Source organism: Mastigoproctus giganteus, chromosome 8, assembly GCF_048544385.1.
Source record: "Mastigoproctus giganteus isolate SK-2022 chromosome 8, ASM4854438v1, whole genome shotgun sequence".
Lineage (NCBI taxonomy): Eukaryota > Metazoa > Arthropoda > Arachnida > Uropygi > Thelyphonidae > Mastigoproctus > Mastigoproctus giganteus.
In genome coordinates, this window is record NC_143582.1 from 71,367,631 (window position 1) to 71,386,502 (window position 18,872).

At 37.7% G+C, this 18,872-nt stretch overlaps 1 protein-coding gene across 1 annotated transcript in view; it reads left to right on the forward strand.

Moving 5' to 3' along the window:
• LOC150081620 (sorbin and SH3 domain-containing protein 2-like) overlaps nucleotides 1-18,872 on the forward strand; it is a 193,458-nt gene that overhangs the window by 129,244 nt on the left and 45,342 nt on the right. The window contains exon 8 of the mRNA XM_090379478.1: nucleotides 13,097-13,148. Within this exon, the coding sequence (XP_090235604.1) occupies nucleotides 13,097-13,148 (52 nt within the window). The remainder of the gene's footprint in view (nucleotides 1-13,096; nucleotides 13,149-18,872) is intronic.

The following is an 18,872-nucleotide window of genomic DNA, read 5'->3' on the forward strand; positions in this document are numbered from 1 at the left end:
GAGGCCTCCAGACCTCTTTACAGTATTCAAGGGAGTGGCCTGACCATTGCCTTATATAAGGGGATAATCACCTCCTTATCCCTGCTAGAAAAATTCCTGTATATCATTGGCAAGACACCATGAGCTACTCTTGCAGACCGTCTGCACTGCTCAGAAAACTTCATATCTGCCTCCACAATTACCCCCAGGTCCTTTTTATTCTCTACCACTGTCAGTGTAGTACCACAGAATTGATACGTTACTCTGGGATTACTGCTTCCCATATGCAGCACTTTACATTTGTCAATGTTAAACTTCATTTGCCACCTCTCAGCCCATCTGCTCAACTTTTCTAGATCCTGTTGCAGCAGTGTACTGTCATTAGTGTCATTAACAACCCTGCCAACCTTCGTATCGTCTGCAAACTTGGACATTAAGCGTGATATACCATCAATATCATTTATAAATACAGAAAACAACATTGGACCCAGCACTGAACTCTGAGGGACTCCACTAATAACATTAGTCCACAATGATCAGTGTCCATTGATTACCACTCTCTGTCTTCTCCTACTCAACCATTCCTTTATCCATAGCAGCAGTTTGCCTCCATTGCCACACTGCTCCAATTTATGCAGCAGTCTTCCATGTGCAACAGTATCAAAGGCCTTTCTAAGATCCAAATATATGATATCAAAGTTATTCTTTGCATCCAGTTCCTTTGTGACTACATCATAGTATCCAATCAAATTTGTCAGACAAGACTTCCCCTTAACAAATCCCTGCTGTGTCTGAGCTATAACTGTTGTTGTTGTTGTTATTTGGTTTTTAGAAGTATTAGCAACTAAGGCCATATTGCTCCAGGATATGCGGTGGTCATTCCCTGACCTTTCCGCATCCTCCGCATTTGGTGGTGACAGTCTCAAACCCCGGTCTAATCAAGAAGCGTGTGCTACTCACTGCTGCTCCTTCCCACCTGGCTACGGAGGCACTAGACAATGCTATAACTCATGTCACAAACCCAATATTAATGGCAGCTGAAGCTACAATCCCTCGGTCTTCTGGAAAGTATTATAAACATCCCGCAACGTGGTGGAATGATGAATGCAGTTTGGCCAGGAGAGAAGAGAAACAAGGCTTGGAATCTCTTCTGAAAGTATTCCACCTCTGCCAATCTCACAAATTTTAAAAAAGCCAGAGCTAGAGCCAGATATATCCAGTGTAGGAGTAGAAAGGAATCATGGATACTTTTTGCCTCCACAATTAACAGAAATACAGATCCTCATGTTATATGGAATAAATCAGAAAACTTAATGGGAAATATCTTTCAGTACCAACTTCACTTATAAACTTGAATTAACGGGAGATCACTAACTCCAAGAAATCGCAAACATACTTGCAGCTACTTTTGCAAGAATATCGGTAGTATCAGCATATACCCCATCCTTTCAGAAAACGAAATCTGTAGCAGAAAAATACAAACTAAACTTCGATACCAGCAAACATCTCCCATAGAACTAGCCTTTCAATATAGAAGAAATGCAGAAAGCTCTGGCTAAGTCAAGGAGGAGTGCAGCAGGACCCAATGTTGTTCACTATCAAATGATACAGCAACTTAGTCAAAAATCTCTAAATACATTACTGAAAATTGTACAATAGAATTTTTATCGAAAACTATTATCCAAACTCCTGGCATCACTAACTCCAAACTTCTGGCATCACTTTCCTTAAACCTGGCAAAGATCATACGATCCCCACGAGCCATTGACCAATATCTCTAACAAGTTGCCATGGGAAAACCCTTGAGAAAATGGTGAATAACTGACTAACCTGGTTCTTGGAAAAATATAACTTATTAAACACAAATCAGTATAGCTTCTACAAAAAAAGATCTGGGCCCTGTGATAAAATCAGTGGCAAATATTTGCAATGCTTTTCTAAGGAATGAGCATCTAATCATGATCAGTCTCGACATGAAAAAAGCCTTCGACACTACCCGACGATATGGCATTCTGAATGATCTCGACAACATTGGTTTGCAGGGACATCTACTAATTTTAATAAAAAAATTTCTGAAGCTCAGAACCTTCCAAGTAAAATATCAAAACAATCTGTCGCAAACATATATTCAACAAGAAGCAGTTCCTCAGGGTTCAGTGCTGTGTGCAACTTTGTTCACAATCAAAATAAATTCTATTACAAAAGACCTACTGAAAACAGTTTAAACATTCCTTTATGCAGATGATGTTACCATTTCATGCCATTAGGCGCAATATGGTCATAGCAGCCCTTGCGCCAATAAATCCCACTCCAACAACAAATTTCATGCCATTCACAAAACATGAACATGATTTAAAGGCAATTACAAAGCACAGTTAAAAAAATGGAATTGTGGACAAAAAACAATGGCCATACATTTCTATTGAAAGTGAAAAATGCACCCTGATCCAGAAATAAGACTAGAAAAACAGCTGATACCTCTAGAAAATAGTATACATTTCCTTAGCCTGATTCTCGATAAAAACTTAGCTTTTTGGAACATATCAAATGTCTCCAAACAATGTGCCTGAAAAAACTAAATATTCTCAGAATTCTTTCTGCAATGTGTGGAGCTGATCAGTTCACACTACTTCCTCTCTAAGTGTGCCATAATCAGATCAAGACTAGACTGTGGAGCTCCTGTGTATAACTCATGTAGACCACATGTCATAAAATGGCTTGATTCCATACATGAGTGCTTTACGAATTTCCTTAGGGGCATATAGGACTTCGCCAGTACAAAGCTTATATGCAGAGGCCCACAAGCCTTCACTATATCTCCGGAGGCAAATGCTGCTGTTAAACTATGCTATTAAAATCCGAAGTCTTCCTCATCATCCTACTTGGCAGTATCTATTCAATCCACAGTGGGAGAACCTTTACAGCAATAAACCTACAGTAAATAAACCAGCTGGAATACGACTTAAAGAACTGGTTTCAAAGTGGGGCCTAAATTTTGACAATGTATGTGAGGATAATAGCATAACTATTCCACCATGACACACTTTCATGCCTAACTGTGACACTTTTCAACAGTGAGGAAAAAGCATTCTGGCAAATGTCAACGTAAAACAGATGCATGCAGCCCACTCATCACAGTTCTTTGAATATCTTCAAATTCTTTATTATACACAGAAAGCACATTGCTGTATACAACTCCCTTCACGGCTACAAGCCAGGGGTTAATATATACAGACAGCTCTAAAACAGATACTCAAGTGGGTGCTGCAGTGGTCCTTCCACACATTGTCATCTCACAGCCACTCCCAAACCAATGCATTAGCTATTTGCGCTATTAACAGCCTTAAAATATGTTGCATCCTCTCCTCTTCTGAAACATCTCATATACACAGATTCATTAAGTGCAATACATGCTCTCCAATAAAAGTGGGGGTGCCTCCGTAGCCAGGTGGGAAGGAGCAGCAGTGCATAGCACACACTTCTTGATTTAGACCGGGGTTCGAGCCCATCACCGCCAAATACGGTGGATGCGGAAAAGTCAGGGAATGACCACCGCATATCCCGGAGCAATATGGCCTTAGTTGCTAATGCTCCTAAAAACCAAATAACAAACAAACAATGAAAGTAGACTCCATCACATCCCATCCTTCACCAGATACAAGCTCATCTTGTGAAGTTAAAAAGCAAAAGAAGGCAAGTAAATTTCTGTTGGATCCCAGTACATGCAGACATCGATGGTAATGAAAGTGCTGATTGAGCAGCAAAGAATCCTACAAAAGAAATTACAGAAGAAAAGAATAAGAAGCCTGAAGTACATCCTAGTTCTCAAGAAAAAATGAAGGTACTACATAATTCAGTCTTGGAACCTTTCACAGAGCAAGAAATAGACACAGAATAGCATCCATACTTCTCAAAAAGAGATAAATCAAAGACTGAGAAAAGTAAGCCCTGAGCACTTTGGAAGCTGCCTGACAGACCCACCAGGCAAAAAGAATGGCTAAATTCCTAGTGGAAGTGTTGTGAATTCTGGTGGAATACTGAAGACAATCAAGGCCCTCCTGCAAAAACATGAGCCAATTTGCTTTTGCTTGCAGGAGACACATTTGAAGGCAAATGAAAACAATTTTTTTCATGGTACTACTGTCGTGAAAGGACAGAATAGCAACTCCTCCATGTCAATACGTAAGGGCAGAATAGCAACTCCTCCGTGAGCAGACCATTCTGAAAATGGCCTGCCCACGGAGAAATTGCTATTCTTCTGGGCAACAACAACACCCCATTTAAATCTGTTCCAGTATCCACAACATAGAAGCAGTAGCAATTTGCCTTACGGTAGGGTTTTATTAATAGTCTGTTCAGTTTATTTGCTACCTGGGCTGACATCTCCCAGAAAGACCTTGATGATCTCATTGTGCTGCCCACCCCATCTTACTCCTTAGTAATTTCAGTGGACATAACATCCTGTGAGGTAGTTCTGACATTAATGGAAGGGGGATGTGTCATAAAGCATCACATGTCATATGCTCATTGACAACAACCTCTCCCTTCTAAATGTGAGAACTAACACCTTTTTTCCATGTGCTTACCCATATGTTCTCTGCCGTTGATCTTTCTATATTCTCTACTTCCTTCACTCATTTGGGAGGTGGAGGAGAACCTCTATGGAAGTGATAACTTCCCCATGATAACCAGCCTACTTACTGGAGGCATGTCTACCTTTTACCACAGTTGAAGGTTGATCAGGCCAACTGGAATGCCTTTCAACACTTGGCACAGTTTAACATCAGTACAGTCAATCAGGAGCTAGCAATGATGCAGCTGCATGCATTCCAAAGGTTTTGGAAATTTCCCCATTTCCAAAACCTTTGGGAATATTCTTATGATATCCTACCATGGCCAATCTCTTAGCCTTCAAACATGCACAAGTCAAAGCATTCCATATTCACCATCAGAGCCAAAAGGAATCGTGGTTCTGCTTTACTCTAGTATTACCTAGTCGACTTGCACTAAAGCTGTCTGAGACAAAATCTGGAAAACGAAGGGGAAATATATAGTGATAAATGTTGCGTTCCGCAAAACTCTACGTAAGTCAGAATTTCCCTAAATGCTTATGCAGCACTTGCTGCTATGCATGCTGAATTTTATTAAAGCAATAAAGATATGTTTGATGAACATGTAAATAGAATTATTTATTCAATTTTTTTATCTCATTCACAGGAAAAATTTCAAAGTGTACAAAATTAAAAAAATTTCAAAATTATAAAATTACAAAAAGAGAGAGGAGACAGGCATAATGTCAGCAAGTTTTACCTTTCAAGCATCGTTGTCAGAATTAACTCTCCAGCTGATAAGCATGTCACTATGGAAGTTGAGGGCTGTGGAGATTTAGAAGGGGTTTTTTCCAACACATCACAAAATTTCTCTGCAGCTGCAGAATCAACACTGGCGACTTCACCGTATACTTTAATGTTTTGGAAAGAAGTGTGATGCTTTAACCTATTAAACCACCCGTTGCTTGTCACGAACTTGGCTTGGGGTTTGCCATACATTATCCTTAATGTCCTCATAAATACTTCTTGCTTTTGCTTGAATGGCCATTAGACTCAGGAGCACTTTCTTCTGAATCTGATTTTCCATCCACATTATTAACAGTTTTTCCATCTTCAATATAGCATCTGAACACTGTTTTGTGATCACTGTTGATCTTAAATGCGTTGATCCTTTAACATGTTCTTTTATATGTGCACTGTCCTTTAAAATATTATTCACTGTTGAAGCAGTGAGACCTAATTCCCGTGCAATAGATGACAAACTTTGTCCTGCTTCGTACTTCTTAAATCATCTTCATTTCTAAATCAATTTTGTTTCTTTTCCTAGCCCTGCCACCACTTGCACTTTCCGTTGGTCACTTTCTCTTCACCATTGTAATAAGTAAATAGGAATGAAGAGAAGATTCTGAAAATTTATTTATGTTTTTATAAACATAAAGGGAACTCATTTCACCATAATACCATAATGTAAAAACTCACAGAATTCCAGTTATCGGTATTATCACAAATGCAATAAGATTGAGTTTACTACCCTTTTATAATAGATTGCACTAATAGACCGGAAAGTGCAAATTGTTTTTATTGTTTATGGTAGTGGCCTCCAGTAATGTGTTTTAGAAAAACATCACAAAGGCATTCAAAATTGATTTTTATAACAGAACATATGATAACAAGGAGTGTACTGCAATTTCCATTATAAAAATGACCTTTTAGAGAGATAAATAGCTTAGCTATATAGCGAAAATTTCAACTTCTGAGGTCTTGGAATGAATTACCAAAAAAAAAAACAAGTTTGCACCAGCCAGTAAAAACTTACATAAAGTCGAATTTCCATAAGTCGAGTATTATGTAAGCCAGGGAATGCTTGTACATTGCACCCTTCAGCAGTCCTGGAATATAATGGGCACATTATTGCAGACTCAACCGCAATAGCCAATGCTCTTGGGGGAACTCTATAATCTCTTCAGCATCTTCTTACTCCCCCAAGTTCCTGGGCTTAAAGACAAACATGAAAAGCAGCCAGTAAACTTCAAATATAAAGATTCTCATCCTTATAATGGGCCCTTCACCACATTAGAATTAAAAACAGCTCTTTCCAAAACAAGTGCTGCTGGACTAGATCTCATTCATTATGAAATGATCAAACATTTCAGCAAAATTCATGAACTAACTGTTCTCTCTGTATAATAGAATCTTTCTAGAAGAGTAGTTTTCAGATTCCTGGCATAAGGTAACCACACTTGCCTTTCCTAAGCCAGAAAAAGATCCCAAAGTCCCAACAAAGTACTGTTGCATTGTTCTGACTAGCTGTCTGCACAAAATCAGAGAGAATGGTAAATGCCTGCTTTATGTGGTATATAGAGACAAATGGACTCTCTCCAAAGTGCTGTGTGGCTTCCAGAGGAAGAGGTCCACTCTTGGACCATTTAATTAGGCTGGAAACTTCCATCCGAGATGCCTTTTAAAACGAGAACATTTTCTTTCCATTTTCCTTTGATCTGGAAAAAGTGTATGATACAAGTTGCAGATTTGGAATTTTAAAAAAACCTTTATAGCATTAGTCTTAGTGGTCATCTTCCAACTTTTATTAGAAATTTTTTATCCCATCATTCCAAGTTCATATAGGATCTACCTTCTCCCAGCCCTTTTGCTAAGAGGAGGTAGTATCCCAAGGATCAGTTTTAAGTGTTACGCTTTTTGCCATCAGAGTGAATTCCATCACAGAACAATTTCCTCCAGCTGTAAACTGTGCTCTCTATGTTGATGACTAGCATATTCTATCAATCTTGCAACATGACGGGAGGTAATTGAGAGACAACTGCAGCATTTCATTGATCACCCAAACTCATGGGCAGTGAATAATGGCTTCAGGTTCTCCCTGCAAAAGACTATTTGCATATATTTTTATCATAAGTACAACCTTCACCCTGAACCTCAACTGAGATTGGACAAAATGCTATTCCAATAGTATCTGAGACTAAATTTTTGGGATTTATATTTAATAGAAGGTTGAACAAGAGGGTTGAATATCCTATATGTAATCTCATCTAATGGTAATTCCAGTTATCGGTATTCTTCATTGCTCCTCTATTGTACACTCTAAGTTAGATTACAGGTCCCAGATATGCACATCTGCTAGTGTACTCTTTTGGCTGGATCCCATCCACCATCAGGTGATTCATATTGCTGCTGGAGCATTTTGAACACTCCCTGTCAGAGCCTCTGTTTTCAAGCAAATGAGCCATCATTATCACTTTGTAGGGAGCAGTTTTCTCTATATGCTTTCAACCTGAAATCCCTGCCAATTTACTCCACATGGACACCTGTTTTTGAGCCACAATGAGGAAAATCTCTATAATACCCATCAGACTGCCAACCGTTGCTTTAGTATTCATGTCCAAAGAGCTTAACATCACAGTAGACAATGTTGTCCACTCACCAAGGCAACTACTTCCATTCTGGCATCCATCTTTGAACACCATCACGCAGCCTCTCCAATAGACCACTACTCCAAACTTTGTCTACCAACAACTCTATGCTTCCTACCGCACTTGAATATTCTGAATTCTTGCCTGTTTTCACTGATAGCTTGAGGTCGGTCAGTCATCTGTCTTCTCAGATGACAATAGATCTGAGAAGATCCTCAGTGAATGCAGTATGTACTTAGTAGAGTTCTATGCTATTGAATTAGCCTTGGGCCACAATTACCAAAGTTATGGTGTATAGTATACAGACTCATTTCGTGTACTATAGGCTTTATAAGGGAGCAGATATGGATCCCAAACCACATTGGAGTCAAGGGTGATGAACTGGCCAACACTGCAACCCCAGAACAACCGTAGCCTGTTAGTCCCCTATACAGACTACAGGCAGTTAATACACAACAGATTATTCTCCCAGTGGCAATAGTCTTGGCATGGGCAGGTCACGAACAGGCTGTATCAGATAAAGCCCATAATAAAATGCTGGCAGTCTAAGTCTGCACAGGAATCGCAGAGAGGAAGTTGCAGATGACTCCTCTGTGTGTGACACCTTTTTAACCATATGACATATGTTATCCAAGCGCCCACTTTATAGAGATGAACAAGTTTTATATTGTACTGGTTTTTAGCAATGGTTTTGATTGAGTCATACACTCAGTCAGATTTTATCTCACAATGACCATGTGTCAGCCATTTTTACTTATCTAAAATCATTAAACCTTTTTACTCTTATTTAAAATTTATCTTTTCTAACTTTTTACATAAATCTGAATTTTATTCATCTTGACATAGTGACCTAATTCATTAGGTCACTGAAATCGTAACTGTTATCATTTATATAATCTAATTTTGACACATTATAGCCTTAGCTGCTGATGTGCCGATAAAACCCAGAACAAACAACCAATCAGTCAGTGACAGCTAGGAAATGACCACCGCATATCCCACTTAGTTGCTAATGCTCCTAAAAACCAAATAACAAACAGTGACAGCTACTTGCACTAATTAAAAGTGCTCATGAAATATTAATATGAAATATACCCATTAAAAAAAAAAAAATTTATTAGTCTGTCTGGAATGTAACTTAACCACTTTTTACATTATTTTCTGAGATGCATGATTATTTCCAGAAATGCATTTATTGCATAACTTGAGAGTATCTGTATTGAGAAGATAAACAAAAGTGGTATTTGATATTTAGGCCAGGGGCAACCAACATTTTCTTGCAGCATGCGACATATGTTGAAAATGTGTTGCAGACTACCTGGGGACAGGTCCAGAATCAATATCTCCTCCATACAAATCAGCCTGATGCCATCAAATGTTTTTGCTAACTGTACATAAAGGAATTTTATGCTGAGTGTTTGTAATAAACAAAATATAAACAATTTTACATTTATAAAATAAATTTAATAAAAGTTAACACCTGCTTACTCTCGCTAAATTAAAACCAAAAGGCAGCCAAATTCCTGTCATACAGAAACTCGGGTAATGATTTTTGGTAATAAAAGTGTAATTTAAAGTTTCAGTGCTTTCCAAACATTTTTTGATGATGACATATACTTATACACATGCCAAAAATAATTCAACACCCCTTTTGTTCCGTATCTTTAAGTTGATGGTAAGTGCAGTGCTGCACTACTTTGTTTCATGTCAAAAACTATAAATAAGGAAGAGGAAGATATGCATTACCAGGCTTAAGCTTAACCACGGCTATTTGTAATCAGTTATTTATTAGCTCTCAGTGACAAAGCATGTGTCCAGAGCTCAACCTCCAATTGAGAGGCACATGAAGAAATTAATGTTGTAAATTCATGTATTAATGAATAAACATATTATAAACCAGTCAGTTATATTAAGATATGCAGTGAAAGGAAATAAAAGTGAAAACAATGTTGATTGAGCCAAAATTTGGCAACACCTTTGAGGCATGATACGGAACCCAACTTGGAAAGCTCTGCTATATGTGTTTAGCTTCATTTGTGATTTTTAAAACCAGTTGTTGTTATTTTTTATGCTATGTTTTTCACATCGGTAGGAAGGAAGGGCATTAACAAAAGTTATGTGGGCCATGGATTAGCCAGCCCTGGTTTAGACCAATAAATCAAAGAAAGTTTCAGCCTACAAATATTAGTTGAAAATGCCTTTGTATATTGTGATATAAAACTAGTTAAATTTGTAAAATACATACTGTTTTATTTGATGGAAAGTCAAGCACTTAAAATCTTCCACACTTAGTATCTTATTCTCCTGATCAGTTAATAAGTTTTTATCAACCGTTTGCTTTTAAAACATCTTAACAAGGGGTAAGATAAGTTAAATTTATAGAGGTATATTATATACCGAGTGGCTAGTTTATTAGGCACAAAGGCCTAACAATTTGTAGTGCCTCCTTTAGCTCCCAGAAAAAGCCTCAATTTGCATGAAGTTGAGGTGCCAAAAATATTCCACAGAGATTTGGGCCCATGCAGACTTGATCATATACTCCACAATAATCTTAGACTGGGTGATGGCAGATTCTGCTGCAAACAGCTTGTTCCACTTCATCTCTTATTTCTCAAGTGGGTTAAGGTCTGATGAGCAGGCCAGTACAAAATGGTTACCTTTGTGCTTCTGGCACCATTCTGGAGTTATTCAGCAGAATAATGTATTGTGATATAGTATATTATCCTGCTGAAAATAACCATTATCAGACAGAAAAAAATTATAGGCATCATGGGATGCAACTGATTAGCAATAATGATGTAGCTAAGTGGTCAGTAGCGCAAGTGCAGCAGCATATGCTCTTTGAGTGGACCAGGGTTCAAGCCTGTGACTGCTAAATACAATTTACATTTGTATCAATTGATTTATTGTAAACTCCACTGACCTGGTGGTCGTGCTGGAGTATAAACAAGAACATTTAAGTAGGCTGTGGCTTTGCTTTCGTTTGATCTACCAGTATCAGGGAACTTAATGTTGTGCCAAAAAAACATTTTCCATACTACACATTTCCACTGCCTGAGTGTTGATGCCTGACACATTAAGCCATTGATCCTATCCTGTTCTTTCCATCAGCATCGAATGACTGAAACTGAGATTCATCAGGCAACTTTTTTTTTTCCATTTCTCAAATGTCCAGTGTCAGTGTCCCTCTGCTTACTGTATGTATAGCTGCTTCTTTTTAATCGCTTGGCAACCGTCGTGGTGCTTCATTGTTATTCAACAGATTGTGGTCTGCCTTTCATCCTTTGTCAACATCTTGGTGTTGGTTGAATGTTTTCTTGTCCTTAGAATATTCTCAGTACAACACCCCATTTGGGTGGCAGTGTTAATTATATCTGCACCAGCACATCCTGCATTGGCTATCATATGAAAGTTACTTAACTGCAATACTGGTCCCCAGTCTCTTACTGAACTGTGCATATGTGTATGCACAAACTCCTTTGGTATCTAACTACTTGCTTTATTCAAGGAGGGTTTTGAAAAGTTTTTAGCCCAATATAGATTGCAAAGGTTTTCATGAAAGACAGTATTGCCAATCTGTGCTGCAACTCTTTTTGTGTGTTCACAGAAATTTTCAGTTTTATAACTATATTCTTCTCCTTTACAGAGGCCATTTAAGTGCAGAAGGTGAATGATGATGGCAAACTGTTGAGAGAATTGGGCACCATAAAGTCATTGAGTATCTTCATTTAAAGGGAATGTCACCGAATGACATGCAGCAAACTTTAGGGGAATCTTGTCCTTCATATGCCAGTCAAAAGTTGGGTTGCAGAATTAAGCATGAATGAGACAGTGTTGAAGATGCACCACACACACTGGTAGGCCTCTTACCTGTCAGCACCTGCAAATGTGGATGCAATTCATGATCTGATCATGCAAGATTGCAGATAACATCGAAGCACATTGAGACAACGTTCAACACTTCCCATGATATTTTGATTAATCTTTTAGGAATGAAGGTCTCTTTAAGTTGGGTACCTAAAACACTGAATGTAGATCAGAATTGGAGTGAGATGTCATGAGATTGCAGTATTTTGAAGCTAATGAAGCTGTTTTGGGGCCACTATATCGCCACAGATGAAACACGGGTCTGCCACTTCTTGAAATAAAAGAACAATCGAAACAGTGGCAGCATCTCTCTCTTCTACCCCTCCTGAAAAGTTTAGAAGTTGGCTGGGAAAGTCATGGCATCTGTCTTCTGGGATGCACAAGGAGTGAACATGGTTGATTTCCTGGAAAGAGGTGCCACTGTCAGTGCCAAGTATTTTAATCTGTTGAGACATTTCCCAAGGAATTCAAGCTCAAGAGGCATCACCAAGACAATGCACCAGTGTGCACAGCATTTGTGACTCAGGCAAAACACTGTGTGTGTGTCTGTGGGTTCAAGCTATTACATTATAACCCCAGGGGCTCATATCTAGTGAGTATGGGCCCAGGGTCTTGAGCTGGGTATCATCATTCTTCTCTTTCTTGGTGATCCCCTTCTACTTCTCTCTCTCTCTCTCTCTCTCTCTCTCTCTCTCTCTCTCTCTCTCTCTCTCTCTCTCTCTCTCTCTCTCTCTCTCAGGGTGACTCAGAATTTTTTTTTTTTTTTGGCTAGTGCAGCATAAGCCTCAGGCTTCCTTGCACCATATGGCTAATAATAATAATCTGCCCTACTCACTAGATTTGGCTCCATTTGGACTATTTTCTATTTCCAGCTCTCAAAAATGACTTGAAAAAGACAGAAATTTGACATTAACACTGGGATGGATGCAGTCATAGACTGGTTTGAGTCAAAATCTGAATTTTATTTGAGCAGGTTATGAAAGTTAGTAGATCATGCCAGAAAGTGTATTGACTTAAGGGTGGGACTACATTGAAAAATAAATGAATTTTCACAACTTTCCAATATTTCTTCTATGGTAGGCTAGAATATTTTCGACCTCCCATTGTATAGCCTGGTATGCACATGTGATACTGATGGAATAGTCCATCTCTTGGATGATGGAGTCTACCTAATCAGCTGGCCACTGGGTGTATATCCTTGGGTGCATTTGAAAAATAACTTCAATTTTATTTATATGGTTCATTTTTACTGATTGTTTATTTATACTATAGGAAGAATGATGACAAATCTAATGAATCAGCATCATGTCATCAGAATATCAAGGTTAGTTTCAATCTCTCTTTTCTGATTTTTATAGATTGAAATTTGGTAATATTGTATAAGTACTATTCTCTTAAAGAGTCATCTAACAAAAGCAACAATGAAAGATTATTAGAGTATGATATTAGAGCTCTTGGAAATAGATAAGTTATTGAAAAATTTTGCTGTTTTTCACTTAACATTCTAAATTGTGTTCTGTAAGTAATTTTAATAGTCCAAGTCACGATTCTTAGGAAAGAATTTATTAAGTCACAACTACGTAGAACTTGTTAATTTCAGCACAAATATTAGTACAGGTGTCCCCCACTTAACGCTGATAATTCGTTCCGGAAAAACAGAGCACTAAGTGAATCTGCACTAAGCGAGTGCCGCATTCCCATAAGGTAACATATGTATTTGTGAGTTGCGGTCGATGCCATAGGATATTTCCTAAACAATAATAGACAGTAGTGAAAAGATGCACAAATGTCGGTCAAAATATTTAATATTCAAATATTCGTACATATAAAATATTCTGCATTACATTTTTTTTTTTTTTTTTTTTTTTATGAGAACCCCAAACATGAAAAGGTACCAAAACCTATAGTACTTAGTACCGTGCATGGGTTGAAGGAGAAGTATGGGGAGAGGGGGATGCCGGAAACTTTGCTCTAGAGACTAAACATGGGTTTCACCACTTCAAGCCTCCAATAAGCAAAGTGGTGGTATTTCACCGTACATATGTAATGCAGAATATGTGGTAACTACTTACGTATTAAAATTAAAATCATGAATTTAATTGATCTAAATTGATTTTGATTTAATTTAATTCATGAATTTAATCATGAAAAATGTGTAGATTTTGGGTTGTACTTTGGCCCTCTTCCTGGTCAACTAAAACAGGTTTTAATTTTAAATCCCACGCAGCGTTACCAACAATAAAGTCAACCAATCCTTTACTGCTTTGAAACCTGGTATGTTTTTTCTTCTTTCAATACAAAACTTCTTTTAGGCATTCGTTTCCAAAAAAAGTCCTGCTTCATCTATGTTAAAAACTTGTTGAGAAGTATAACACATAATACCCCTCTTCAGTAATTTTTAACAAGTTTTTTTTAAAGTTTCGGCTTCTTGACTTGAACTTGTGGCTTCTCCCTGGATTTTAAACCTATTCAACCAGCCCTTTCTAGTTTTAAATGGTTCCACATTTTTTTTTTTTTTTTTTTTTAGGTGAGTTTTCTTCAGATCATCATATAGGCTAATCTCTCTCTCTCTTTTTTTTTTTTTTTTTTTTTTTTTTATAATATTTCACTTAACTGAATTCTGCATTGGATATTATCTTCAATAAAATTAGCTAAAGTCTCTCCATTTCAATCCTAATAGCTGGCCTAGCTCTAGTTGCTTGCAGTGGAACAGCTGTCTTTTCCGCTGCTAAAATTAATTTTTTATAATTGTTCTTACAGTTAAACTTGCCAGTCCTAAATTATGGCACACATCTGCTTGTCGTTGACCGGAATCGATTCGCTTAAAGACGTCTAATTTAATTTTCAAATTCAGTATTTTTCTTACATTTATAGTCTTCATACTGCATCCAGATGTTGCTTTTTCATTCTTATCCACCATCATTAACTCTTCGAAAATGTAACTGTGTTGGTTGCATTAATTATGATACAATGTTTGAGTAAACTGTCCATTACGAACGATGTCTAATACTGTACTGGGTGATGACTAGACTTCGGATAAATGCATATAACGCAAATATTACAAGCAGTATACTTGATCATTTTTTAAAATGTTGATCTTGGAACTACGTAAACAAGTCACTGTACTGCAATTAAATTAGCATGCGAGAAAATTTCACTGAGTGTGAGAAAATTTCTCAAGTCGGTATGGGAAATGTTTTAATGCTGTTTTGCTTTCATTTTCAAGTTATCGACTCAATCAAATGAAACAATTTTGTTAAATATGCCAAAAATGCAATCTGTAAAAGAGCGTTATAGCCATATACGGGCTATACAAATATAAGAAGAGCGTTATAACGAGGGGCCTGCTGTAACTTGAAGTGTAGTGCATCGTAGTAGTAATTGTAGTAAATAAGTAGCTTGAAGGTTCTAATTGTGTAGGTGGGTTCCTTTTTTTTTTTTTTTTTTTTTTTCCCGTTTTCCCCTTCATTATTACCTCTTAATTTGTGAGCTAATTTTAATTGTCTCAAACAAGAAGAGCAAAGTAAAAAAGCTCAAAGTACCAGGAATGTTTTAGCTCAGAGAGCAATTCTCTTATGAATCACAGCTATGTTATTGTACTAAATGTGGCCTTTTTGCTGAGTTTTTATTATTATTATTATTAATAGCCATATGGTGCAAGGAAGCCTAAGGCTTATGCTGCACCAGGAAAAAAAAAAGTTCCAAAGTTACCCTGAGAGAGAGAGAGAGAGAGAGAGAGAGAGAGAGAGAGAGAGAGAGAGAAGAATGATGATATCCAGCTCGGGACCCTGGGTGTGCCAAGCCCATACTCACCAGATGTGAGACCCAGGGGTTAAATCAAACTCTAAAAGAAAAATTCCATGGAGGAGGAGGAATTCCTGTATGAAAAAGAACAAATTACCCATACCATAAAATTTTTCCATGGTTCATCCCACAGCGCCAGCTTACCAAAAGTGGCCCACTGGGCACTCACATCCTTTCGTCCGGGCTTCGAGTCAAGCAAGCCGGACTTCTCACCCATTTAAAGTTTGAGAATAGGTTGAGGTCGTTTCGAATGATTTCATTCTCCACCACTGCGGATGAACGGGCATCAAATTCAGATAAGTCAAGGTAAACCAGGTCAAGATGACTAAGTGATTTATGGCATTACATGCAAGAAAAATGAGCATCTAGATTAGTTATGGCAGAAACCCTTTTTCCCATCATTAATTTGGGAGAAAGGATATAAAATTTATAAGAGACAAAATGGATTTCTGAAATAATTTAAGCAGCAAGGTGGATATAGCAGTAGGCCACCAGTCTTTTAATAGTTTAGGATTATGGACTTGAGGAATGCAAAAAAGAGTACACACTCTAGGGTGAAGTAAAATTTTTTTCAGTAAGATATCTATTAAAGAGAGAGCCTATTAATGTTGAAATTAAATATTCGCTAACTTTAAAACAAAGTTGTGGATATTATCAGAAAGGAGAAATAGTCCCACAAAAAAAATAATTAAAGAGGAAAATTGTGAAATCAGGAAGAGAGAAAGTGTCATCAAACCTGACACTTCAAAAATGCAAAGAAGTTCAGAGGAGAGGAGTAATCAGTCCAAGAGGACAAAATTGTTTTACTGGATGGAAGATGAGATTCCAAGAATTTGGAAATTATTTTTTTTAAAACAGAGTAGTTGCACAGGCCTAAGTGTAGAAGTGACAGTTAACATCAGTGCAGGTTTTTTGTTTTGCCCTAAAGCAAACTACATATCCTGCTTCCAGTATAGCAGCCATATAGGGTTAACAAACCCTTAGCCATAATTATCAGAGTATTTATCTGTAATGGGACATGATATGGCCAGTGGTGGGAGGGAGATGCCCTCATGTGCTTTCATTGTAGAGAGTGTGAGGATTTTAGCCATATCAAGTCAGCATTCTGATGGACTTAATGAGGACCTCAGCCATGCTTGAAGAGCATGGCTGAAGTCCTCAAAGAAATTAAAAAGAGGGCCCCTTCAGGTATTCCACAGCCAGCATCTCTGGAGACTACAATCATGCAACACAAGATCTTCCACAGTGGAGTGTTCTGGTCCCAGAAGGTAGCTGTTCTCAGTGAATCTACTGTCAGAGAAGTAGGATATATGCTTTGTAAAAAGGCTAGGTGGATTGCACAAGGTATATCTGCCTGAGGTAAAATTTGATGTAGAGCAGTTATTGTCTCTTTTAAGGGCACAAAAGGTAATATTGTTGTACACATTGGTACTAATGATACTAAAAGTATGAGAGCTGAGGATTTATTTAACAAGTACTGGCAATGCATAAAAGTTATGAGTTAAGTTTTAAGTTGAAAGTGTGCAGTTCTGCCCCGATACAACAGGAGGAAGTATATAATGAGGGATTCAGTTTGTTATTTAGTTTGGCCTTGGAGAGACTGTGTAAGGCTCATAGGGTAGAATTTTTGTCAAATGTGTTCTGCATGGTGGTCCTTGTTAACAAAAGACCCTGTTTTTACAGGGATAGGATGCACTTAAATAGAAGAGGAGCAAGAATATTTCATGATGCTATAGAGACTCCATAGCCAGGTGGGAAGGAGCAGCAGTGCGTAGCACACGCTTCTTGATTAGACCTGGGTTCAAGCCCGTCACCACACAAATACGGAGGATGCGGAAAGGTCAGGGAATGACCACCGCATATCCTGGAGCAATATGGCCTTAGTTGCTAATGCTCCTAAAAATCCAAATAACAAACAAACAAGCTATAGAGGCAGTGTTAGTTGGTGTAAAACTGCTTTCTAGTTTTGGTGGGGGGGGGTATACACAGACTAATAAACAGCAGCAGGAAATGGTGTGTAATTCTTGACCACCAGTGCTATTAGAACATTTAGTAGCCTGGAAAGCAAGGTGGCTCATTACAAAGCCTGCTGGAGGCCTCTTGGAACAATTACATACATGGTCTGTGCTAGGATTAGTAAGAGTAAAAATTAGTGCATGTAAACTTGCATGCACACTAATACTAGGAGCATAGTAAATACGTTTGATGAATATGAAGTACTGGTTTAGTCATCAAATGCAAACATCATAGGGATATTGGAGACAAAGTGTCACTGAGGTTATTAGGGATACAGAATTTAAATATAGAGAGTGTGACATGTACAGAAGAGAGGAGAGGGGAAACAGTTATGCTCTAAGATAAGATTCACATACACTCTAAGATAGTTCATCCAGTTGACATGAGTAGCCAGTGCAATGTTGAGCCAGTTGTAGTATGAAATAAGCACTTGGAAAACAAAAATGAGAGGAGGGGAAATGTATTATGGGCACTAATGATTGTAATGAATATAACAAATAACTACACAGACAAATCGAGTGAACCAGTAAATCAAACTATCTTATAATGGGTGATTTTAACTACCCAAATATTCACTGAAACTTCTGGGTCGGTCACTCACATAGTAGCAACATTTATTTGGATTTATTTGATACTTGTTTTCTACACTAGTATATTAGAGAAGTAACAAGAGAAAGCAGTAGTCTTGCTCTGATTATCAGCAGCAACCCTTCATGAATTAAGAATCAGTAGATAAAAAAAAACACCCACTAGGTGACAATGAATTGATATGAGATTTACGTAAAAATGTAACTACAGTAGAACTTCAATTGTCTGTCAGGGTACACGACAGAGACCATGAGGGATAACTGAATAGGTGGATAATAGAATATATACATAAAAACAATAGACCAGGTCATCTAACTTGTTTATTTTATTACATAATACATAACCTAATGAATTTAATTAAACTTTAATTATTATTTATTTTTACCAGGTCATCAAAAAATCATAGCACAGATTAGCATTAGCATTAGTAGAGGCATTTGATGCAAGAAAGCAAGCTTATGCAGCATCAGCCAAAAAAAAAAATTAATTAAATAAAAAATAACCACTTCCACTTCACCCCTCTGTTATTTCGAAATACCTATCCAGCTGAGCCTTAAACTTATTTAAGCTATCAACTTCCACGACAAGGGATGGAAGTCTGTTCCACCAACCGACCACCCGCTGGCTAAAGGCAAATTTC